The sequence below is a fragment of the Heptranchias perlo genome, chromosome 2 (assembly GCF_035084215.1).
Source record: "Heptranchias perlo isolate sHepPer1 chromosome 2, sHepPer1.hap1, whole genome shotgun sequence".
NCBI classification, from domain to species: domain Eukaryota; kingdom Metazoa; phylum Chordata; class Chondrichthyes; order Hexanchiformes; family Hexanchidae; genus Heptranchias; species Heptranchias perlo.
This window is the reverse complement of record NC_090326.1, coordinates 44,885,405-44,911,008: the sequence shown is the minus strand read 5'-3', so window position 1 is coordinate 44,911,008 and position 25,604 is coordinate 44,885,405. Positions and strand designations below refer to the sequence as shown.

The 25,604-nt window shown below is 42.0% G+C and overlaps 1 protein-coding gene across 3 annotated transcripts in view; it reads left to right on the top strand.

Moving 5' to 3' along the window:
* The window catches only part of ctnnb1 (catenin (cadherin-associated protein), beta 1), a 39,351-nt gene extending 14,547 nt beyond the window's left edge, over positions 1-24,804 (top strand). For 2 of the 3 annotated variants that reach the window (XM_068001819.1, XM_068001820.1), the window contains exons 2-16: positions 8,054-8,111; positions 13,447-13,674; positions 13,997-14,250; positions 15,769-16,007; positions 16,502-16,703; positions 16,786-16,930; positions 17,015-17,118; positions 17,507-17,845; positions 18,902-19,060; positions 19,147-19,266; positions 20,494-20,644; positions 21,225-21,346; positions 21,560-21,620; positions 23,623-23,849; positions 24,037-24,804. In XM_068001819.1, coding sequence (XP_067857920.1) covers positions 8,099-8,111; positions 13,447-13,674; positions 13,997-14,250; positions 15,769-16,007; positions 16,502-16,703; positions 16,786-16,930; positions 17,015-17,118; positions 17,507-17,845; positions 18,902-19,060; positions 19,147-19,266; positions 20,494-20,644; positions 21,225-21,346; positions 21,560-21,620; positions 23,623-23,831 — 2,346 coding nt within the window. In that variant the 5' untranslated portion in view covers positions 8,054-8,098 and the 3' untranslated portion in view covers positions 23,832-23,849; positions 24,037-24,804. The remainder of the gene's footprint in view (positions 1-8,053; positions 8,112-13,446; positions 13,675-13,996; positions 14,251-15,768; positions 16,008-16,501; positions 16,704-16,785; positions 16,931-17,014; positions 17,119-17,506; positions 17,846-18,901; positions 19,061-19,146; positions 19,267-20,493; positions 20,645-21,224; positions 21,347-21,559; positions 21,621-23,622; positions 23,850-24,036) is intronic. The other variant, XM_068001821.1, reaches the window with a different exon arrangement.
* The last annotated feature ends 800 nt before the right edge of the window (positions 24,805-25,604 follow it).

Sequence of the window (25,604 nt, the reverse complement as noted above, 5' to 3'; positions counted from 1 at the left end):
TTCTGCCATCCCCATTTCACCTCCCCACTCACACCTTCCCAAGCTCCATTGGAGAGTCATCAATTGCTAGCTTGCCCTGTATTGCGCTCCTGAATATTTGCTTCATCTGTGACCTTGTGGAGAAATACTTGACATGCTGGCCTGGCACAGACACAAACCTAGCTTGTGACTCCGTCCCCTTGATGAAGCCTTAGAGTCAGACTACACATTTTACATGGCCTGCTCAAACCCCTGTGGGACAGTGTGGTTTTCAAGTCCCCATTACTCCTTTTGAGCATTTGACTTATTTCAATGCCTACAACCTTGTCCCTCCTTGTTGTTGCCACCCTCCCAAGTGCTTTTTCTTTTCCCCAGCTTGTGTACTGTGATTAATCATCCTTGGTGGCTTCAGGCATGTTAATTTTCCTTTCTCACTTTGACTTTGCTGTCGTCCTTTAACCTCACCCTTCAGATTAAACCAACCCCCCCCCACCTCAAATGACTTCACTGCATCTAAGTTCTTCATCATTGATCTGGCCATCTGTGCTCACTTTCTTTCCTCCCTTCGTAACCCAGTCCCTCTACCTATCTCCAACTCCCATTATCCTTGCCATTGGAAAAATTGTCCTGTCAGCTCCCTCACCAATTCATACTCTTAACTACCAACTCCCCTTTCTTTGGCTCCAAACTGTCAGGCTACAACTGTATCTGTTCTCCTCCTATGAAACAGCTCCCCACTCTGCTGTCTCCATCAAGTCACCCATCCCAGTCTTTCACTCTGGCACAGTTCCCACCTTCTAACTCTTAAGTCTGAGGACCACAGACTTGGAGCACGCCTGGTATCCACCATCGAGACTGAGACCGTGTACTCGGATATATCCTTCATTCCAACCTCCCCATCCTCCACCGCCAATCCTCTGACCACCTCGCAACCCCATACTTATTCTAAACCTGGTCTTGTCAATTTGCAGCTTTTATCCACTTTCCCAAGCTTATGCGAGACCCATCTCCTGGCCCCTTGATCTAATTTCAACCAACCCCTGATCACTCAGCTATGATTTCTGACCCCACTGTTCGCCAGTATTGTTGATTGATCCCTCTGTTTGGCGTTATCCCTTTTCCTTTTGAAATGGCCACCAGCTTCCCTCTCAAAAACTCAGCCTTAATTTGTCTGTCCCCTCCAACTACTGTGTAATATCTAATCGGCCCTTGTCCAGTGGTCCTTGCACATGTTGTCATCTCTCAGCTGCAAGTTCATCTCTTCCACAACTGCGTGTTCAAATCCCTTCAATCTGGTTTCTGCTCTGCCTGTAACATCAAGACACACTGATCAAAGTTGCCAACTATATCCTCTGACACAAGGCTGAAGCTATAATTTTGGCCCCTGCCAAAATATTGCACACCTATGCCACATACTCCATCCTGGCTACTCTGAACCAGACTGCAAATAACTTTGGAGTCCTGTTCAACCCTGAGTGAAGTTTCAAACTCCATATCCTGTCCATTACCCACCTCTGCTAGTGTTACCACTATTGTGCCCCCATTGCCACTGAATCTTAGTCATATCTTGACTTCTAATGTCATCATTCCTGGTTTCATAAACTCAGTCATCTAATACTCTGCCCTGCCCCATCTCACTCCCATCCTGCTGACTTACACTGCAGCCCTCTTTCCCCCCCCCCCCCCCAATAAATCGATCGAATAATTAATTTAAAATCCTTGTATACAAATTCCTCCAGTGTCTTGCCACATCCTACCTTGACAATCGTATTCCCAACTCCTCCCCCCAGGGGTCTACCTTTGACAAAGCTTTTAGTTGTCTTGATCCTAGTCTTTACAACTCCTTTCCCAAATCCTTCTGCTTCTCCCTCTGCCTTTACCTCCCTGCCTATCTTTTAAAAGCCTTCACAAAATGCACCTCTGTGATCAAGCTTTTGACGCTACTCTTTCTTTTCCCTCTTCGAGTGCCTTGGGATACTTTCTACGTTAGTGGTATGTAAATTCACACTGTCAGCAGTCTGAAATATGAAGAAATGCTACCCAATTCTTGGATAGAGTCAGCCTGATGTTTTTTGGAGAAAAAAATCTAATTTTTCTTCCTTTCCTGAAGGCATTGATTGCTTGTAGGGTAACGTTGTGTAAACGTGCTTAAGACTTGGAAGGTCTCAGGTTTATGCTGAGTGTCTTAAGTAGCCATTATTTTTCTGTAAGATTTGACTGAATGTTGGCAGATTATTTTGCACTGGGGCACCACAGTTAAGCCTGTTTCTATTCTTGCAGGGCGTCCACACGAGACGTTCCAGCAGGAGTCACTGAATAATAATTTGGGTAGGAATGCCTGCTATTTTGCTGCTTGTTCCCTCTTCTCAATGCGGACACTGAAGCCAATTATAGTCCCCTCTACTACCCTAACTCAGATCACTGAACTCCACGTAGACCTGGGACCTTTCTATTCTGTAGGTGATTTTACATTTGGTGCTTTTATGGGAAAGCAACGTCAGTGTTTACATGGCTAAAATCAGCGCTCCTAAACGGATTGCCAAAATGTAGAGCCACGAAAATACACATTGGGAGTTGGCTGCATTTGCACAGGTGTAACAGTATACAGGCAGTTTAAAAGCTGAAGTTTTGAAATACGAGATATTCTGGTCCCACATCCTTATCTTTAAATCCAGAAAATTCTGTTTTTTATGTTCTTTCTATACAGTCCCTGAAGGATCTAATTGTTTCATAAATGAGTTTTAACAGTGCCAGGTTGATGTGTCTGAGGCTGGTGTCAGGCTGCTGGTCTGTGTGTTAGTTAAAATGTGGTGTGAAGTGATGGGCCTCCAGGACATCCTTGTTAATCACTATTTAACGTGTTCCTTTGTCCTGCTCAGAGTCAGACATCAGCAAGTCCCATGGTTAATGAATATTTGTATTCATTTCCTGTTGAGCTTTTGTTGGGCTTTAACTCCTACCCTGCTGATGTGCCTTGGCTTGTTAAGTGCTCATCTGTTCTGCATAAAAAGCAGAGTGGCGGAAGAAGTTAGTTTGCTTGCCTTCAACTGGAGTTGCTTCTTTGGGAATGGCTGATTACAGCTAATTATAAGAGGATGGAATGGATGCAATAAAAACAGAAATTGGTAGAAATACCCGATAGGACTGTGAGCCTGCCTCTCTTCCACGGTCTTCCCTGAAGAGGGAGCATGCGGTGTCCGCCGGTATGCTTGAGGCCTTCCGTGACTGGTGGGCACTGCGAGGAATGGAGGTGTCTTGTAGATACCACCAATGTTATGATTTAGTTTTATAAGTTTCCTTTTTTGAAAGATTATTATTGTTAAGTTCGTTTATTAATTGTGCCCCTTTTTTAAAAATAAAAGGGTCGGGGTTGGGGGGGGACATGTAAATTGGCTTTTCTGTTTGATACTGGGGCAATTCAGTGTAATCCTTATGGATTTTTGGAAAAGGGTATCTGAAAGAGAAGAGACAAGTTAACTGTAGTTGTGGTTTCTTTTGTGAGAACAATGCTGCAAAATTTAAGTAAAATTGAAGCTACTTTTACATTGCAGCCTGGGTCTCAGTAGGGCAAATTAACACACTCTCAAATTTATTTTGTAACTAGTGGATCACCTGAAGTAAATCAAAATCTGGAACTCTCTTCCCCCAAAAAGGTGTTGAGACTAAGTCAGTTGAAAATTTCAAAACTGAGATTGATGGATTTTTGTTAGGCAAGGGTATTAGAGGTTATGGAACCAAGTCGGGTAGATGGAGTTATGATACAGATCATCCAAGATCTAATTGAATGATGGAACAGGCTCGAGGGGCTAAATGGCCTACTTCTGTAAGTTGCAGAATATGCTGTCTTGTTTCTGCTGTCTGTGTTGCTGACTTTGTTTTTCTGGTTCTTTCCCCTTCCTCCTCTTCAGTCTCCTGTCCCCCAACCCCTTTGCCCTTAGTGTAAAGCTCTGTACTACCTCTAATCTCTCTCTTTTCAAGTCCCTCAGTCTTCTGCTGCCTTTTCATTGGTTTCCCAGCTCAGTGGTAGGAAACCAGCAGTTCTGTTTTGAAAATGGTGTTTTTGCTGTCTGTACAATGAATGCTTTAACAGCTGAACTGGTTTCCCAGCTTAATGATGGAAACTGAGGAAAAGAAGGCAGCCTTGACCTGAAAAGTTGGGGGAGGGGTGGGGGGAGAGGAAAAAAAGAGTTGGCACCCCCTTCGGAAAAATATACCAGAAAACAAATAACACATTTAAAACAAACTTCTGGGACAGAGTTTGGAGGACTTATCTGGGTGTAAGTCACATGGGAGAAAACATCCACTGACTACTAAGTTTAATTAATGGAATAATGCCATTGCACTATCTAGCTTTGAGAGGACTGAAAGGTAAATATAAGTCTACGTACTTTACAGCTTAAAACTAGCTCCTTTTTGTGAGTGAAATAGTGTGACAAGACCTTGCAAAACTTTCAATAGATTAAAAGCAAGTATGAATTGGTCCTCCTATGAACTAGCTCCACTGTGAAGGCCCATAATCTTTTGGTCAATAAGCTTGAGCGGAATAATTTAATGTCATTGTCACAACACCATAGTAATGGGAAAGGTTTGAGTGACATAATGACAGTCAGTTTCAACCGAAATGTGCTGTTGCCATTGATTTACTCATTCCAATAAGATATGTGTTGGCCAAGATAACCCAGTGGGAAAAATGGGTTTTCTTCTCTGGCCATAGGAGTTGGCAGAAGGATAACTATAGAAATGGCTCTGCTTGCTGCAGAAAGTTAATACCTCACGGCTAGTCATTTTTGACAGTATTGCTAGAATAAATAGCTGTTCTAGGGTAGTAGCGTTTCTGCCCACTGATACGAAAATAAAATATACTGGACATACAGATAAAGACGCAAAGATAGGTTAACGTTTCGGTTGGAGACCCATTCTCACAACTGAACGGTCTGCCTTCCTCTCCTAGCTTCCCCCCACCCCCGGTGCTGGTGGGCGTGCCATGCATTTCCAGCTTTTGCCACTGTTTTGGAATGGTTGAAATAATGAGTCTTAAATTGTAAACATTTATACATGTTACAGGTTACTGTATTTAACCACTTTCTCAATGAGCGACTTAGGTTTAATGCCGATTGAATACAGATCAGTAAGTTTCCCCAGTGGCTTGGTGGGTAAATACATCAGTGTCTTGCTGAGCTATACAAGAACCAGGAGGCATTCAGGATTGTTTCCCAGTCTCTACTTAGTTATGATTCCAGCTGGTGGCATGCCTAGCCCTACCATTTTCTGGACCAGATAAAGGGGAAAACAGCCAGGTTTCTATTTTGGATCACTATCCAGTGAACCTTTCTGAAAAGTGCACATGAAGAATGTGCCTCTCTGATTATGTAGCCTGCTGATGTTTGCTGCATAGGCACTCATGAAAGCAGTTGCTTGGACGAAATGGGTGGGTTTGGAGGCTGCTGCCACCCTTGGAGTTAACAGCTTCTAAAGAGAAAAAGGAAGCGTTTGAGGGGGTGACAGCAGATCAGTATGTGACCCATGTGCATATTGATAAATATTGAAATCTGAGCACGTGCTACATGTTACCTACTTACTAGTGTTGTAAGTATATGACTCTTGGTTCTTTGAATCTAGGTGAATAACCCTCCTGAGGGATTAAGTACAGTCCACACCACTTGCACCGTTCCAGGTTATAGGGCAAATGCCGCTAGCCATTGCCATTGCCATAGGCATCCATTACAAAGGTGCTGCTTAAACCGTATTAATTACGCCAACTATTTTGAGCAGTTCAAGCACCTTATTAAAGTGCAATTGCCTGTTATTAGGTCCTAACCCCCCTCCTCCCCATGGCCTCTAGAACTCTTGCCACTGCCACAAACCCTACTTTCCGGCTTGCTGAGCTGAACACTTCTTTGGCTCCATTTTAAAATTAACATGACAGTCTGACCGCCTCTTAAATGAATCCAGGTCAGTCTATTTTTTTAAATTGAGATATAGCTGACTTATCGTCCCATGCACTGTTTCAAATTCTGGAGCCTAACAATTACCTATACTAGTAAATAATGATGTCCCGGGAGGAGTTGTAACTGTTGAAATAGCTGACGCCAAGTTTCTTCTGTCGCTGTTATGTTTGTGGTTCTATAATCAGACAATCACTGTTGGCCTGCTTGTTGAAGGGGAAGCATGAATTTTGTTTTATTAAGAATTGACCATGTAAAGAGAGTTATGTTTAAGACAAAAACAGTTGACTTTTTACTCAGAGAATTTTGCTTGGTTATGTTTGAACAACCCATGAAAAGGTATATTCCTTCTGCAAGATTAAGTCATGAAGTGAAGCAGAGTGCTCCTGTAGTGGAGATAGCTTGTGTCCCTGAAGTGACTACTTTCAATTAAGGCAAAAGAAACTAATTATCACATCTCCACTTTGACAAGGTATAATAATAAGCTGACTGTGTTTTTGATTAGGTATTCCATCCAACAAACCATAATTTTGAACACTTTTGGGTGGAAGAGTTGAGAAATAGTCACCACTTAAACATCTCCAAAGGCTGGAGAGTACCGTGATGTTAGAATCATGCCATCTGTCAACAACCAAGGTCATGGAGACATCAGTTTGAACATGTTCCTAACATGACCACAGTGAAATTTGTGAGACTGCTTTCAGCTGTATCCTCCTTTGGCATGTGATACAGCAAAAGAAAAATATATAGTAATATTACAGTGCTTCTGAACTTGAAACCTATGTTGAGATTGTGTAATTTGGCAGGTTTTATACTTCAAAGCTCGTGCTGAAATATAGTCCATATTTGTTTTACCGTGGTACAGGTTGGTAATGGAAGTAGGCAGGTAAAACTACTTAACTTTTCCCCTTTAGGGAAACTAAATTGTTGGGAGTGTTGTCATAAACACATTTGTATTGACAGTGCACTCTGGACTTCGCTGGAGCTAACCTTTTATTGGCGAGAAGAGAAGAAAGAGGCAGTGGCGATCTGTACGCGAATGGGAGTGAAAATAGCTTTTTTTGCCTGTATGGAGACAGGCAGGAGCCATAAAGTCCATCAGCAGCCATTTTTGTGGCTACCTCTGGCTTATGACTCCCATTTTATATTTGAGATACAGCTGAAATGCAAGTACTTGGGTTTTATGTCACCCTCTGGTAGTTGTACTGCTACATTTAAGTTGAATTTACAAATTTTAAAATAATTGTAAATTTGATCAACAGGAATTGATGGGAATAGAAACATCCATAAATTCTTTTTGCATTAGTGTAAGACCAGGGCAACACTGGTTTGTTAGATATTTGAAGACCAAATAGAAATGATATAGAATTTATTTAGTATATGTGGGATCCATCAGTGCTGGGTGACTAGTTTAGCATTTTGCTAGAAGTTCATCACTTGGTTCTTGAGTCTGTTGTGTATTTCAGTTGCCTTGTTGGAGTCTTGAACTGTATTGCATTCTAAATTTGTTTCATAAGTTGCATAAATGTTCATTGAGACTACACTAGTTTTCCCCCAGAACATATCTTGTGTAACCAAGAGCTTTGTTTTATTAAATTCATGCTACATTAATAAAAATGTACATTCAGCAATGTATTATTAATGCTGCAGTGTATCATAGCTTTAACCCAACCATCAAATTCACATTAAAGTAGTTTTGAAGAACACATTGTAGACCCATTATGAGGCTCCATTGTATACTTGAGATTAAAATAAGCATGTAGTAGTAATCAAGTTTGGTATTTTGCCCAATGTATAGTCTTGTAGATAGTGTGTGGAATTGGCAGGTTTTGATATACTTGTATCAAAATATAATGTGCAGAACCCAGCATGTGCAATGCTGCTAATGCAACTTTATACAAATATGGTGTATAAAATAGTGAACAATGATTCCCTGAATTTTTCCTCAGTTATAACTTTTATAAAGCAAAAAAGGTGGTGATATGGAATAGTATCCTAAAGTGATTTTGGGTTTGTCTCCAATTATCATTGTTGATGTGCTTGTCTACTCCAAGAATCCTAGCTGTGCTTAGAGTTCACAATTTTAGTATTTTGTTTAAGTTTAATCTATTGTTTTCTATTTATTTCAGGTATTGGAGATTAAACAACCGTTAAGACTGAATTGAACTGAAGAGATGACTACTTCAGGTACAACTTTTAAGCACCTGCTCCCTCAGCAGCTCATCTGTCCCTAGATGCTTAGCATATCTATTGTTTAGGGTATGGTAGCATAGTGGTTATGTTACTGGACTAGTAATCCGGAGTCATGAGTTCAAATCACGCCATGGCAGCTGGGGAATGTAAATTCAATTAATAAAATAAAATCTGGAGTTAAAAAAAACGATCAGTAATGGTGGCCATGAAACGACTGGACTGTCGTAAAAACCCACCTGGTTCACTAATGTCCTTTAGGGAAGGAAACCTGCAGTTCTTACCTGGTCTGGCCTAAATGTGACTCCAGACTCTCAGCAATGTGGTTGATTCTTAATCGCCCTATGAAATGGCCTAGCAAGCCACTCAGTTGTACAATCTCGCTACAAAAAGTCATAATAAAAATAAAACTGGACGGACCAGCCGGCATCGGACCACTAGGCACCGGACATGATAAAGGCAAACCAAGCCCAGTCGACCCTGCAAAGTTCTCCTCACTAACATCTGGGGACTTGTGCCAAAATTGGGAGAGCTGTCCCACAGATTAGTCAAGCAACAGCCTGACATAGCCATACTCACAGAATCATACCTTTCAGCCAACATCCCAGACTCTTCCATCACTATCCCCACCAAAGGTGGCGGTACAGTGATGTACAGTCAGGAGGGAATGGCCCTGGGAGTCCTCAACATTGACTCCGGACCCCATGAAATCTCATGGCATCAGGTCAAACATGGGCATGGAAACCTCATGCTGATTATCACCTACCGCCCTCCCTCAGCTGATGAATCAGTCCTCCTCCATGTTGAGCACCACTTGGGGGAAGCACTGAGGGTAGCAAGGGTGCAGAATGTACTCTGGGTGGGGGATTTCAATGTCCATCGCCAAGAGTGGCTCGGTAGCACCACTACTGTCGCAGATGCATCTGTCCATGACAGTATTGGTAGGAGTGACCACCGCACAGTCCTTGTGGAGATGAAGTCCCGTCTTCGCACTGAGGACATCAGCCAGCGTGTTGTGTGGCACTATCACCGTGCTAAATGGGATAGATTCAGAGCAGATCTAGCAGCTCAAAACTGGGCATCCATGAGGCGCTGTGGGCCATCAGCAGCAACAGAATTGTATTCCAGCACAATCTGTAACCTCATGGCCTGGCATATTCCTCACTCTACCATCACCAACAAGCCAGGGGATCAACCCTGGTTCAATGAGGACTGTAGAAGAGCATGCCAGGAGCAGCACCAGGCGTACCTAAAAATGAGGTGCCAACTTCATGAAGCTACAACACAGAACTACATGCATGCTAAAGAGGGGAAACAACATGCTATAGACAGAACTAAGCGATTCCACAACCACCGGATCAGATCAAAGCTCTGCAGTCCTGCCACACCCAGTCGTGAATGGTGGTGGACAATTAAACAACTAACAGGAGGTGGAGGCTCTGTAAGCATCCCCATCCTCAATGATGGCGGAGCCCAGCACGTGAGTGCAAAAGACGAGGTTGAAGCGTTTGCAACCATCTTCAGCCAGAAGTGCCGAGTGGATGATCTATCTCGGCCTCCTCCCGATATCGCCACCATCACAGAAGCCAGTCTTCAGCCAGTTCGATTCACTCCACGTGATATCAAGAAATGGCTGAGGGTACTGGGTACAGCAAATGCTACGGACCCTGACAATATCCCGGCTGTAGTGCTAAAGACTTCTGCTCCAGAACTAACCGTCCCTCTAGCCAAGCTGTTCCAGTACAGCTACAACACTGGCATCTACCCGACAATGGAAAATTGCCCAGGAAGTCCTGTCCACACAAAACAGGTTAAATTCAATCCGGCTAATTACCGCCCCATCAGTCTACTCTCAATCATCAGCAAAGTGATGGAAGGTGTCATCAACAGTGCTGTCAAGCGGCACTTACTCACCAATAACCTGCTCACCGGTGCTCAGTTTGGGTTCTGCCAGGACCCCTCTGCTCCAGACCTCATTACAGCCTTGGTCCAAACGTGGACAAAAGAGCTGAATTCCAGAGGTGAGGTGAGAGTGACTGTCCTTGATATCAAGGCAGTATTTGACCGAGTGTGGCACCAAGGAGCCCTAGTAAAATTGAAGTCAATGGAAATCGGGGGGAAAACTCTCCAGTGGCTGGAGTCATACCTAGCACAAAGGAAGATGGTAGTGGTTGTTGGAGGCCAATCATCTCAGCCCCAGGACATTGCTGCAGGAGTTCCTCAGGGCAGTGTCCTAGGCCCAACCATCTTCAGCTGCTTCATCAATGACCTTCCCTCCATCACAAGGTCAGAAATGGGGATGTACACTGATGATTGCTGAGTGCTCAGTTCCATTCGCAACCCCTCAGATAATGAAGCAGTCCGTGCCCGCATGCAGTAAGACCTGGACAACATCCAGGCTTGGGCTGATAAGTGGCAAGTAACATTCATGCCAGACAAGTGCCAGGCAATGACCATCTTCCAACAGCATTACCATTCCCAAATCCCCCACCATCAACATCCTGGGGGGGGGGGGGGGGGGTCACCGTTGACCAGAAACTTAACTGGACCACCCACATAAATACTGTGGCAATAAGAGCAGGTCAGAGGCTGGGTATTCTACAGCAAGTGACTCACCCCCTGACTCCCCAAAGCCTTTCTACCATCTACAAGGCACAGGTCAGGAGTGTGATGGAATACTCTCCACTTGCCTGCATGAGTGCAACTCCAACAACACAAGAAGCTCGACACCATCCAGGTCAAAGCAGCCTGCTTGATTGGCACCCCATCCACCACCCTAAACATTCACTCCCTCCACCATCGGCCCACCGTGGCTGCAGTGTGTACCATCCACAGGATGCACTGCAGCAACTCGCCAAGGCCTCTTCGACAGCATCTCCCAAACCCGTGACCTCTACCACCTACAAGGACAAGGGCAGCAGGCACATGGAAACACTACCACCTGCACCTACCCCTCCAAGTCACACACCATCCCGACTTGGGAATATATCGCTGTTCCTTCATCGTCGCTGGGTCAAAATCCTGGAACTCCTTTCCTAACAGCACTGTGGGAGAACCTTCACCACATGGACTGCAGCGGTTGAAGAAGGCAGCTCACCACCATCTTCTCAAGGGCAATTAGGGATGGGCAATAAATGCTGGCCTTGCCACGATGCCCCCAACACTTGAACAAATTAAAAAAAAAATTTCCATAGGTCTTGACACATCCACAATGAAATCAAAATGAGGTTTACGTATGCATATTAGTGCACATAAAGTGATCACTTCTATTGCTTAATGTACCCTCCAGTGAGTACTTGTTAATTTTAGGCTGATATAGGCTGATCTGCTGGAGACTAATACAGCCTGGGGTGTGTGAGAGTGCCATGTGCTGCCTGGGAAACAGGGTCAGATTGTAGGCAGAAATGTTGCTTCAGTTTGTGCACCCCACCCACATTAAGAATACTGATCCTGGCAAGGTAGCAAGTGCTACACAGCCAAAAGTAACACTGCCAAATTTTATTTTTCTCAAATGTTAAAAGTTTCTGTTATTGATTAAATTGAGACCCAATGAGGTTTCCCGCCTGGCTGCCAGCCAGGAAGGAATGGAATAAAGAGATGATAGAAGTCGCGTTGTTAAATTTTTTTTTATTCGTTCATGGGATGCGGGCGTCGCTGGCAAGGCCAGCATTTATTGCCCACCCTGATTGCCCTTGAGAAGGTGGTGGTGAGCCGACGCCTTGAACCGCTGCAGTCCGTGTAGTGATGGTTCTCCCACAGTGCTGTTAGGAAGGGAGTTCCAGGATTTTGACCCAGCGACGATGAAGGAACATCAATATATTTCCAAGTAAATTCAGCAGGATCCCCTGCAACAGTGCTCGCCTGTGCACTCCCAGTAAATATCGGTCAGTATTCCTGCTCGGAATTTTGTAGTATTGCTCTGGTTGTGTGCACATGCAGTCTTTTCAAACCACGAGCCTGTGGCGAGGCATTTGGGGCAGGAGCAGTAGATTCACTTTTTTATATATGGTACTATCTCTACCTATTTCATGGGACTGCTAATTATATTCACTTGGGAGAGTATTACAATGTACCACAGTTAGTTCGCCATGCAGTGAGGTGCTTAGCTACGGTGTCCCTTTTAGTACCAGCTTTAGTGATGTCATTTGAAGATTTGGAAGCAGTTTGTCCAGGGAAAGTGGTGTGGATAGATTTCAAATGAGAAGAGGTACAGCAGTTTAATCTCTTTAATGCCCCATTTTCCAAAATAGAAAAAAATCAGAAAATCTTGCATTTATATTGTGCCTTTAATGTAGAAAAACATCCCAAGGAAATTTACCGAGCCATAACCAGAGAAAAGCTGTGTCAGGTGGTTTTAAGGAGGGCCTTAAAGGAGGAGAGGGTGGTCATTCCAAAGCATGGCCATTAATGGTGGAGCAAAAGGAGGGGGTGTGCACAAAAGACCAGAGGCAGAGCAACAGAGTTTGCAGAGAGGGTTGTCGGGCTGGAGGAGGTTACACAAATAGGGAGGGACAAGGCTCATCAGGTTGAGAATTTTAAATTGGAGACTGTGGAGGACTGAGACTACTGTTGGTCAGCAAGGAGAGAAGTGATGGGTGTGCAGGATGGGGATACGTGCAACAGAGTTTCGGGTGAGCTGAATTTTATGGAGGGTACAAAATGGGAGGCTGGCGAGGAGAGCTTTGGAAAGTTAAGTCTGTGATCAAGGCATGGATGATTGTTCAGCCAACGGACCGAGGCAGGAGCGGAGATGGGCGATGCTACGGAGGTTGAAGTAGGTGGCCTTTGTGACTGAATATATGGGCTAGGAAGCTCAGATCAGGATTGAATAGAATGCCAAGCTTGTGAGCAGTCTGGTTCAGCTCGAGACAATGGCCGGGGAGGGGGATTGAATTGGTAGCAAGTGCACGGAGTTTGTGGCAGGGGCCAAAAACAATGGTTTCAATCTTCCCAGTGTTGAACTGGAGGAAATTGTGGCTTATTCAGGACTGATATCAGACAAGCAGTCTGACAACACAGGCAGTGGAAGAGTTGAGAGAGGTATTGGAGAGGTAGAGCTGCATGTCGTCAGTGTACATGTGGATGTGGAAGCTCACTTTGCATTTGCGGATAATGCCTCCAAGGGACAGCATGTTGACTAGGTCAAGAGAGGGCCAAGGACAGATCCTTGGTTGACTCTGGAGGTAATAGTGCGGTAGGAAGAGACGCCATTGTTGGAGATGCTCCGACTATGATCGGATAGGTAAGAAGCAGGGACTGCATGCTGTCGAATAAATTAATGCATCTTAAAAGCTCAATTTTTGTCTCCCTTTTTCTCCCCCCTGGGCAACAGCTGATTTGATGGAACTGGACATGGCCATGGAGCCAGATCGTAAAGCCCAGGTCAGTCACTGGCAGCAGCAGTCGTACTTAGATTCGGGTATTCACTCTGGAGCCACAACTACAGCCCCTTCACTGAGTGGGAAGGGTAATCCAGAAGAAGAGGAAGTGGATACCAGTCAGGTGCTATACGAGTGGGAGCAAGGTTTCTCCCAGTCCTTCACACCAGAGCAAGTAACTGGTAAGTGTCTGATTTTTAAATGCTTTTTATGTTTTATATCAACTGTTTTTATATCAACTCTGTATTTGGACTCTACTAATATATTCCAGTTTACTATTAGTCAATAGCCTTGTGCTGCAAAATCTCCATGATGCTGGTTGATTTTTCTCTGGTTTATATATGTAGAGGAATGATTCCACCCTTGATAGTTTTCATTCACTATTGCAGTCTAAAAATAGTCTTGACTACAGTAACATTCATGAATAGACAGTTATATTGGCGATTTTTATTTATCTGCATTTGATTTTCATTTCTTTCCCAATTATTTTATCCTGCTTATTAGATATTGATGGACAGTATGCTATGACACGAGCCCAGCGGGTTCGTGCTGCCATGTTTCCTGAAACACTAGATGAAGGCATGCAGATTCCGTCAACACAGTTTGATGCAGCTCACCCAACCAATGTGCAGCGCTTGGCTGAACCATCACAGATGCTGAAGCATGCTGTTGTTAACCTAATCAACTATCAGGATGATGCAGAACTGGCTACCCGTGCTATCCCAGAACTGACAAAACTGCTCAATGATGAGGACCAGGTAGAGGAATTTTTAATAAAAATTACATGATTTCAGACTCAGTGATCATAGTTTGTCATTGTGGCAAAGTTTTTCAATCTAAATAATTAGCAGGTTGACATTGTTCTAATTGTATATTTTTTTTTAAAAAGACAATGCTGGAAACACTCATTAGGTCAGGTAGCATTTGTGGAGAGAACAGACCAGTTAACTGATGTGGACCTTTGAAAACTGTTTTTGCCATACGCTTTGGTTCTTTTACTGATGGCTTGGTATTTTAATATTAAACATCGTGCAAAATTTTCTGAATTTGTATTTAAAATATTTAATTTCTAGATTGCAAGCTTTTCTTTCAGTCTTCAATTTTTGTTGGAACAAATCTGAAGTTGAGATTCAGGTGTCTGCCATATAAGGACACTGCACTTCCTAATGCAGTTTTCTTTTTAGTTTTGAGAAGTTTTTGTTTTTGCAGTTGGCCTGAGATCCCACACAACTTTTGTCTGCTTAGTGCACGATATTACCAGTTATCCTCAGTGGCAGGTTGATGTTTGATCCTTGCAAAGGACCCAGCAAGTATCTAACCCATGGTATGCAAGAGGCTGTTTCCTAGCAGAGTTCAGCGGAAGGATGGTATTTATATTGGGGAAATATAATCATAAAGTCCATGCATTATACTGATACAAGGACACTAAGACTCTTGAGATCTTGTTCATTTTGGGGTAGGAATATGCTCACTTGAACTTTTTCAATTTACTTTGGGATGTCTCGAGTAACTTAGGATCATGCTAACATTTATGTGATCTTGCAAACATTTTTCTAGACCAGCGATCCCTGTTATGAAGATTTTCAACTTTCCCATGTCCTTTGCAATAAAAAAGTTAATTTCGGAAAAATGTTATTGTCCAATTCTGATGGTTGCCAGATTATTGGACACAAAAATTGGCTACTTTATAAATGCTAAGTGCAAGAGGGCTTTAATCTGGTGAGGGAACAGGAGAGGGAGAGCATCATGTTCCTGTGTTCTCTGGTATTGATGGACAGATATGGGCAGTGGTCTGAAGCAAAATTCTATATGAACCATTATCTTCCAATTCTTTGCAGTTGGGCTGAAGAGCCCCTTCGTTATCTAAATTTCTGAAGGAGGACCAGGCAGCCTCTCAAATTGCCTTGCTAGAAAGTTAAGTTAAGCTTCTCCTCTTTTCCTTCTTCTCTCCTCTCACACCCCTCCCAAAAAAAAAACCTTGATTCAGAAACTTAAAATTTGCGTTGAGCTCTCTTGTTGACTAGGGAAGTCTTATACTGGGTATTTGGCTCTTTTTGAGTATATTCAGCATGTCCTTAAGGGCTAGATGGTCTTTGCACAGCCACTGGATTTATTGACTAAAGTAATTGTAATTTAGAGGCTAAGACTGCTACTATTTTATAAACTTCTTTAATTAGCTATAATGGGTATGTAAAGCTTACAACCGTGGCCCCTCAGGTCTGTTGTATGCGTATTGATTTTTTTGTTCTTTCCACCCCTCCCCACTTCTGTTTCAGGTTGTTGTAAACAAAGCTGCTGTGATGGTTCATCAGCTGTCAAAAAAAGAAGCCTCTCGCCATGCCATTATGCGTTCTCCTCAGATGGTATCTGCTATTGTCCGTACCATGCAGAATACCAATGATGTGGAGACCGCGCGCTGCACTGCTGGAACTCTACATAACCTGTCTCACCATCGTGAAGGGTTGCTTGCAATCTTCAAATCTGGAGGCATCCCTGCCCTGGTGAAAATGCTTGGGTGGGTATTAAGACTTTTGACTATGATAGTGCCAGTTTATATTGAAAGATTTCCCAGTTTTGAGTTCTTGGTTTACTGTGTTTGCAAAGTTTCTCTATTCCTCATGGGTGATGATTCTAAACTTGTTAACAGTGCTTATTACATTTTGCAACTTCATTGTACTGTGCTGTGGAAATGGTGGGACGCAGGTTTCTGCCTGGGATTCTCCACTTGATGAAGTGCAGAGCAGAGGTCAGGTGCTGCTGCATCAGGGAGGAAATCAGAGCATTAGTTTGTTTAATCTGTACCTCCACGTGGCTGATTTTTAGAATTATGTTTGATATCTTTGTTTTATGATGAGTTGAGCCTTCACTAGGAAAATAGAGATTTACGGAAGATTTTTTTTTCCCCTAGGGTGTTTTTAAATACTTTAATAGTTGAATCCAAGATTTTCTTCACACTTGATTTCACAGCATTTAATTAGATATAACAGACTGAATCATATAATTTTGTAGGTCTCCAGTGGATTCTGTTCTGTTCTATGCCATAACAACCCTTCATAACCTGTTGCTGCACCAGGAAGGAGCTAAGATGGCAGTGCGTCTGGCTGGTGGGCTGCAGAAAATGGTTGCCTTGCTAAACAAGACCAATGTCAAATTTCTGGCCATTACAACAGATTGCCTTCAGATATTGGCGTATGGTAACCAAGAAAGCAAAGTAAGTGTTTTATTAAAAAAAATTAAAAACACAACGAGCTCTGTTAGCCTCACTTGTACTAAAAGGACTTTTTGTTCTAAAGCTGATTATTCTGGCGAGTGGAGGGCCCCAGGCACTTGTGAACATCATGAGGACCTATACTTATGAGAAATTGTTGTGGACCACCAGCCGTGTACTCAAAGTGCTGTCTGTTTGCTCCAGTAACAAACCTGCAATAGTGGAAGCTGGTGAGTGCTTCAGCCTTTCTAGAGTTGTTCCTGTTGATTTCAGGCAGGTGGCCAACTTGTAAACTATTTTCCGCTACTTTTCAGGTGGTATGCAGGCCCTTGGACTGCACCTTACAGACCCAAGTCAGCGACTTGTTCAGAACTGTCTCTGGACTCTGAGAAATCTGTCAGATGCTGCTACTAAGCAGGTAACAATTTGTATAGGGATGGGGGAAGGAAATAAACTAAACATGAGAATTCACTGTGTTAAGTACAGATTATGTAGCCTAATCGCAATTCTTTAAACTGGTTGACTGCTTTTAAAAAGGCTGTGTATTAATGCATTTTTTTGCACAAGTGATTAGATTTCTAAAATGTGCTGTTGTCCAGGGGATTGGCCATGCTGTTCAGAGCATTAAAACTAGATAACAACTGGTTATGATTGGATTGGTGATCCTATATATAGGAACTGGCTTAGTATATTGGCATCCTCTGCTTGGATCAGTTTTGGTTTTTTTATGTAATGATTCAAAAATACTAAAGTCAGGCTAAATTATTTTACGAACTTTTTAATACTGCTTTGCTTTCTGCTTTTAGGAGGGAATGGAAGGTCTCTTAGGAACTCTTGTCCAGCTCCTGGGATCAGATGATATTAATGTTGTGACATGCGCAGCGGGTATCCTTTCTAACCTGACATGTAATAACTACAAGAACAAGATGATGGTCTGCCAGGTTGGTGGTATTGAGGCTTTGGTGCGCACTGTCCTCAGAGCTGGTGACAGAGAAGACATCACTGAACCTGCCATTTGTGCCCTTCGTCATTTGACAAGCAGGCATCAAGATGCAGAGATGGCACAAAATGCTGTACGCCTCCACTACGGACTGCCTGTAGTGGTTAAACTCCTGCATCCTCCATCTCACTGGCCTCTGATTAAGGTAATGTCCTAGAACTTTGAATTTAAAATATTGAATGGTATGAATGAAGGACTGCAGTTCTCAATCAGCGTTTGCTGCTTTAAGTTGGATATGCTACTTCAGCAACCCCTGCCCCCTCCTTTTTTCCCCTTAAAAAGAAAATGGATTTTTAGGCTTTGTATTTGTTACAAGTCGATTAAGTAGCTTACTTATTAATTTTTGTTGTGTGAAACTTTTCCACTTCATCAAAGACTACTACTTGTCAGTAGATATGCAGATTTTTTTTCTTGTCCCTCCTGCAGCAAGCAATGATTTTGTATTGGGGTACTGTTAGGCACTAGCAGACGTTATGTAATACGTTCCAACAATTGCTTTTCACCTGTAAGGACAGCAAGTATTGGACTATCTGACCTGCAGAGGAGTTTATAACAGAGTCTGATCCTTTCCTTATCTTGCGTTTACTTGTGCCTGTGCAGCAAGGATCGCTCGTTAGGAATCGTGAGTGGTGGTCCCAGTCCTTTAAGCGTTTCTCTAACCTGCAGATTCTGAAACCAATTATAGGGCCCCTACACTTAGCCCAGCAAGATCAGATGACCAAGCAAAGCATGAATTGAAACCTACATGGTTCAGTGTATTTACTCAGACTGGAAGGGGCTGGATGTATCGGTTCTTTAGCAAATTTTCCCCATGTTATAGAAGGTTTTTCCATTTTAACTTTTTTAAATGTGCTTTTATTGCAAAAAAAAATCCATAATTTCAAACATGGCTTTGGCTGAGATTCTTCAGAATGTAGTTCACGTAATATGGGCGACCAATTTCCATCGTATGCTCCATAATAAAAATTAAACCTTTATTACAATCCACAGCAGTCAAATTTATTCCATCATTTCAGCTAGGGACGGAAAATAACACTGCTGTACCTAAAAGCCCTTTTAGAGATATCTGCTGGTGCTTGAAACAATACTGCTTTTGTATCATTACATTAATACTGAAGGGTTTATGAGACGATCAAATCTGAGTGTGCACACTTAAGTATGTTGGTGAACTTAATAGATTCCCTGGCTGGTCTCTCTTTAGGCTACTGTTGGTCTCATCCGGAACCTGGCCTTGTGTCCAGCTAACCATGCCCCACTTCGTGAGCAAGGTGCCATTCCAAGGTTGGTTCAACTATTGGTTAGAGCGCACCAAGACACCCAGCGCCGCACATCAATGGGAGGCACACAGCAGCAGTTTGTGGTAAGATTATCCTGGAATATGTTTAATGATTTATTCCAAAAATAGAAGTAGAATCTGCATGTAAAATCTGTTCTTTTGTTTGGTAGGAGGGAGTACGAATGGAAGAGATTGTGGAAGGCTGCACTGGGGCCCTTCATATTCTTGCACGTGATGTTCACAACAGGATTGTTATTAGAGGACTTAATACCATTCCACTGTTTGTTCAGGTAATTAAAAAAAATATTTTCTTCCTTACCTTACTCTCCTCAAAATTTGAACCCGTCACTGGATTAAGGGTCAGCAGATGGCGCCGTCCTCTACCGCTTTGCCCAAGTCGCCATTTTGGTATTCATATGTGAACTTTTGGGGAGGGGGTGGAAACCATGCAGAACTGAACCTGATCTTGTCTTCAGTTGATGCCCAACTCCCTAGAGCCCTTTCCAGTAAGTGTTGCTGCAGAGCAATCTGGAGTTGAGTACCTTGGCCATTACTTCCCCCTTTCCTAACCCAGATAGCTGCCTGGCTGCCATCAACTAATTCAGCACAGACTTAGGATTGAACCCATGACTTCCCTGGTCTGTGGCTTAGCTATGTATGGATAAACTTGCTGAACCTTAGGGCAGCCGACATGTTAAATATATTTATCTTAAATTTTGTATCCGTCTTCAAATTGTGCATCAGTACTCAGGGTTATGGATGGAAAAAGACTGGCTGTTCCATCAAGCCTGTCCCAAACACCCATGATGCAGCTAAGCATCATGAGCCCCAGTGTTCCTCCCCACCAACAGTCATGAAATGAAAGGCGATCAAAGCAGGTTCAGATGAGTGACCATGAGGTACGTACACAACATCCCACCTCCCTTTTGTACACAATATTAGCCACAATAAGGAACTCCAGCTCTTTTTTTGAATTATTGCAGCAAATCTGCATTCACCAGATGAGCCAGTTACTTATTTCAAGTATCAACAATACTTTGCAGAAAGAAAAACACCCTGGCATCTAATCAAGTTCTATGCTTGTATGCATGACCCTTCATTTTCCCTAACCCCGAAATCTATGCTTTTCTAGTGTTTTTTTTAAAAAACACACAGCGCGCTCAGCCTATTATGTGTAACTTGGCAGTCACAAGTTGCATGCTCATATCTCTGGGAAAGAGTCATAGATATCGTAAGAAATTGCTTCTAGGCTTGCTGGCAGCATCTTTGTAGCGAGAAATTGTTTCTGATGTCGTCATTTTCTGCCACATTTGAATAGTCAGGTGCATCTACAAAAATGAAAGTTGTGACTAACTTGACAATTAATCATGCATATTTAGGGAATGGTAATCAAATTGCCTGTAAATTAGATCCTCATTTAAATGACTTCTAACTTAATTACAATGCTAGGTAGAATAGAGCTTTCTAACAAAATTTAAAACCCACTTGGACTTAAGTTATGAGCTTTTCTCTTGTAGCTACTGTACTCTCCGATTGAGAATATCCAACGGGTGGCTGCTGGTGTACTGTGTGAATTGGCTCAGGACAAGGAAGCAGCCGAGGCTATTGAGGCTGAAGGGGCTACAGCTCCTCTGACTGAACTGCTGCACTCTAGAAACGAAGGTGTTGGTGAGTATAGTGAAATAACACTTGAAACTTGGCAGTTGATGTCTGCAAAAAGCCTGTCTGAGAGAGAATGATTGGAACCTGTTACTGAACCCATCTAGATTGACTGCTGTTGCATCAGTCTGTTCTGTAAAAGTGCCAAGAATCCCACAAATTTAATGGGCATTTGTTATCTTAGTGGGAGGGGTGCAAAGTGCCTAGATGGAACATACCAGATTTCAGGCCATTTAATCTTGGAATGATGCAGTTAATGATCATAGAACAAGGTGACCATCAATAGGCTAAACTGGTAATGGCATTGAATTAAAACTTTGGGTGATGCACTTCACTCCAAGCCCAAGGCAATGACCTACCAACATATTTGTTTTTTATGGTCCAAATTGGGTGTCTGACTTGCTTTTTATTTTTGGCTGTTCCCTACTACACAAGTTGCACGTTGTCCCTGATTTCTGTGTTTGTTCAGATTGTTCCCAAGAGCGAGTGTGGGTTTAGATATTTTTGGTACTGACACTTGGCTTGTGTTGAATATGTAAAATGGAATAAAAGTATAAATAATAATAAAGTCCGACATGTGTTTATATAGCTACCTATGCTGCAGCAGTACTGTTCCGTATGTCTGAAGACAAACCGCAGGATTATAAAAAACGTCTGTCCGTTGAGCTTACGAGCTCACTGTTCAGAACTGAGCCTATGGCGTGGAATGAGGTAAGCTTATTGGGGCAAACTGCACACATACACTAATTGTCTAAAGAATTATTTAGCTTTGTTTCAGTATTTCAATTGAAAGTTAATGTCTGTATTTAAGATTTTCTCATCGTATGCTAATATGCTGTAGGAGAAAGTGCACATAAATGCTTGGGGAGGGATATTCTGAAATAGCAAATATAATTGACTTTTTCAAAACTTTGCTTTAAACAGACAGGAGATCTTGGAATTGACATGGGAGGCCAAGGTGAACCTCTTGGATACCGTCCGGACGGTACGTTTACTTTATCCCAGCAATTGGTGTTTCTTTGATGTGTAGTTTCGTTCCAGAAAGAATAACTAGAAATGTTCGTATTTAAATGGTTGAGAAATGGAAATTGCTATGGTCCAATTATTGAATTGGTATGACATGCCTGATTATCTTAACTACTTCAGGAGAAAAAAGGAAAGTTATGAATCTAATTCATATGGCCTGTAATTCAGCATTGAAGATAAATCTTGTGTTTGTGTAAATTTGCTATATTTGGATTAATCCTGCATCCAGACAGGAGGGTAATGGTAGAACGCTGGCACCTCACTCAGGCTGCCGATTTAAAAATTAAAATTGCTGCCACGCCTGGGAAACAGTGGCTGATCAAGAGCCACACTGAGGGTAACTGAGGCTTCACTCCCAATGCAGAGCCTTGCTAGTGATGAGCATGGTAGGAGATGGAAGCTACAACATTGTAGTCTGGCGTTTCTAACTAGCGCTGGTCTCTAGCAAGGTTACATCCTGGGAGTGGAGCCGTACAAAATTTACCCTTATTTTGCAGGATATAGCACTTAAATGCATGAAGGCTTTTTTGACTAAACCTTGGTCCAAGGCCCTATGAAACACGCTGAGTGAATAAATTTTGTGTTTTACAGTATTTAGACCACAAAATTATGTGGCTAGAGTTACTGACTGAAGTATTGTATAGTATTAAAAGCCAAGCATTCAGTATTGATTGGTCAGATTGCATTTATTGCTTTTTAATTTTTTTTGCTATTGGGGAGAGTGGCAATCCATAATTATCAACAGAATCGCAATGCATTCTTTAAAATAAGTATTATGGCTTTGTTTGAACAAGACCAGTTTTTTTAAGCAACCTTTTAGAAATTGTTGCCAGCCTCATGTCTTGGTGAGTGTTGCCAGAATAGAAGATTTGTGATCCATGATTCCAGTAGGCTGGGGCATTGCCTTTCAATGTACTAAATTGTGGGAGATGGGGCCAAATTAGAGAAATGCTGTGGAGCAGGATATCAAAGGAAAATAATTTTAATACATTGAAGGGCAGAACTGAACAGTGACTGAGTTCGGCTGACAAATGGACATTTAAGGGAGGAGGATCAAAAAAAAGATAAACTAGAGAAAAATGTGAAAAAGAAAGGGTACACATAATCTGTTAGCAGAATATAAATGGAGCAATTTAAGTAAACTGGAATTTGAAAGACTAGCAGTCTTGCATTAGAAACCTCTATTTAAAGTCACCTTTTTTAAAATATCATTTCCAAAATTTGCAGAATATAGCACTTAAATGCATTAAGGTTTTTTTGACTAATCCTTGGTCCAAGGCCCTATGAAACATGCTGAGTGAATAAATTTTGTGTTTTACCGTATTTAGACCGCAGAATTATATGGGTGAACATGAGGATCAGATGGTTTTGTCTTTGTTGAAAGTCACTGATTTTTTTTTCAATAAAAGTTTTAATCTTCACAAATATGGATTCCTAACCTCATATTAAATCTGCAATGTCTGGAACTTGAACTAATGTGGTTTCGGAAATGACTGTAATTGCATGAGGTTACTGACTTAACCAAAGGAACTGACTTTTTCTACAATTCTCGTTACCATAAGTTTTCAAATTTACATTTGTAAGAGTAATTGTCAGTCTTTGAATAGTTCACCTTGCATGCCTCCACTGTATATAGCTCATTTGGTTTACTGAATCACTGGTATGCTGCTGACAACAATGTGCTTTGTGTCTGTGCAGCCACTTTAGAAAAGAAAAGACCGTTCTGTTTGGAACAATGGAGTAACTGTTGAGTAATGAATGTAGCCTTGGCCTTTCATGCTTTTTAACTTGGCAGAGCTGCTAGAAGCTGGAGGATATGAAATGTTTTCTCACACTTTGATAGTTGCTGCTTTTTTATTGCCTCACATTTGTTCTCATTATGCTTTTATTCCCCCTTCTACCCTCCCCCACTTAACCCATTTCCCTTTTTTGCTCGCCCTACCATTATTCCATGAATATAGATCCTAGCTTTCGTTCTTACCACTCAGGCGGATATGGACAGGACACCATGGGTATTGACCCGATGATGGAGCATGATATGGGTGGTCACCACCCTGGTGCTGAGTACCCTGTCGATGGGCTGCCAGACCTTGGACACGCCCAGGACTTGATGGATGGGCTTCCCCCAGGTGACAGTAATCAGCTGGCCTGGTTTGATACAGACTTGTAAATATAACCTGCATAATAGGTAAGGACATAATTTAAAAGGTGGGGAGTTATTAACTATATTAACTAACTTTGCACCATTGCTACACCATTACAATATGAACTTGCATCTTTAGGCATAATTACCATGTGATTTGACTAAAAGGACATTTTAATCTTCTGTTGACTTTTCATTGTGGTTAAATAATGTTTTTCTTTTCTTTCTGCAGTTGTACTGTCTGAATGAACTTGCATTGTGATTGGCCTGTAGAATTGCTGAGAGGGCTCGAGGGGTGGGCTAGTATCTCAGAAAGTGCCTGACACACTAACAAAAAGCTGAGTTTCCTATGGGAACAGTCAAAGTAAACTTTATGTTCTGGTCCTTTTGGTCGAAGAGTATCCAAGAGAATGGATTTGGAAATGGCTGCTTACTTTTGAAGAATGCTCAAGATTGGATCAAGAGATGGAACTTATTAAAAACTCTAGCCTTGCCTGTTAACTTTTTTTTATTATTTTTTAAATCTCCGTAATGGTACTGACGTAGCTTGCTTTGAAGTAGAGTAGACCAGTAAATGATAGTCCTTTTAACATAGTCTTGTTAGTGTTAAATTATAGTGGCAATGCTATAGCCGTTCTTGATTTTTAAAAACTGAAGTAATTGTGTAGAGCATTAATTCATAATAGATTTAATTGTATTCTGAAGTGTAACACTGTGTAGCTTTTGTATAAAAATGTGAAATTAGACGAAAGTCCACTTGCAGTTACTTTTAATACGCTGAAAAATGCAAGCAGGTGAAATAAAATGTTTTTGATCAATATTGCTTCAACCTAGGGATTTTTGGGAGGGCTAAGTAGAACTTTCATTTCTGCAATGGTTGTAATAGTTTAATGAGAGGACACTCCTCCACCCCTCCCCCCAAAAGCTATTGTATCCTGCAATGCAGATGCTTCATGGAAATATGCGGTTGTAGAAACACAATTAAACTGGACTTATTTCATTTTTGTGTGTGACTTGATTACTAAAGCACCAATATTAAGTTTATATGTAGTTTAAGGAATTTTGTCTTCTCTTACATAATTTCAAGTATGTATAAGTTGATTGAATAAAAAATGGTTGAAAATTCCCATCATCTTTCTTTAGAATGCTTCATTTATGCAGTGAATCTTCTGCAGTCACCCTGTTTAAAGGGGCAGTGACTACTTAGCAAGTGCTTTGGCAAACATTTTTACTTGGATATAAAAAAATTAATATCACATTAAAATTGTTACTGACAGCTGATTTTTCTTTCTCCCTAAACAAAATATTTGCCAACATCTTTTCATCAAGTCGATTCCTTTTAAACCTGCACTTTCAAGTGTCTTGGTTGGCAAAGGCAGCATGTAACTTGAGCCAGTAGGTCTTGGCATTGAGTTTGCTGACCTCCGTTTGGATGCTGCAGTTGGCTGTGGCATTCCTGGGCTAGGTAGGGCAAAGACGGATAAAGCTAGAATTTCTGGTGGTTCTTGACTAGAAGGTATATGTGTGTGGCTGTCTGCTAAGGATCATGACGGCTGTGATGCCCTAATTCAGCAGTCTCCAAGCTTTATCTTTGTGGGCTGCATAGGTATGACTATGAAGCCATGTGGGCCATGTGTAGAGTTTAAATTCATGTTCCCATTAATTTGCATGTATCTCAAGTTGCTGATCCTAACTCATCTTGGTATTCTGACTCTGGTTTTATCTATCAGTGAGGTAACAGAGCTGAAAACAGGCCCATAAAATTCAAATAAGAAACCAGCAAGTAAGGTAGATAAGTTC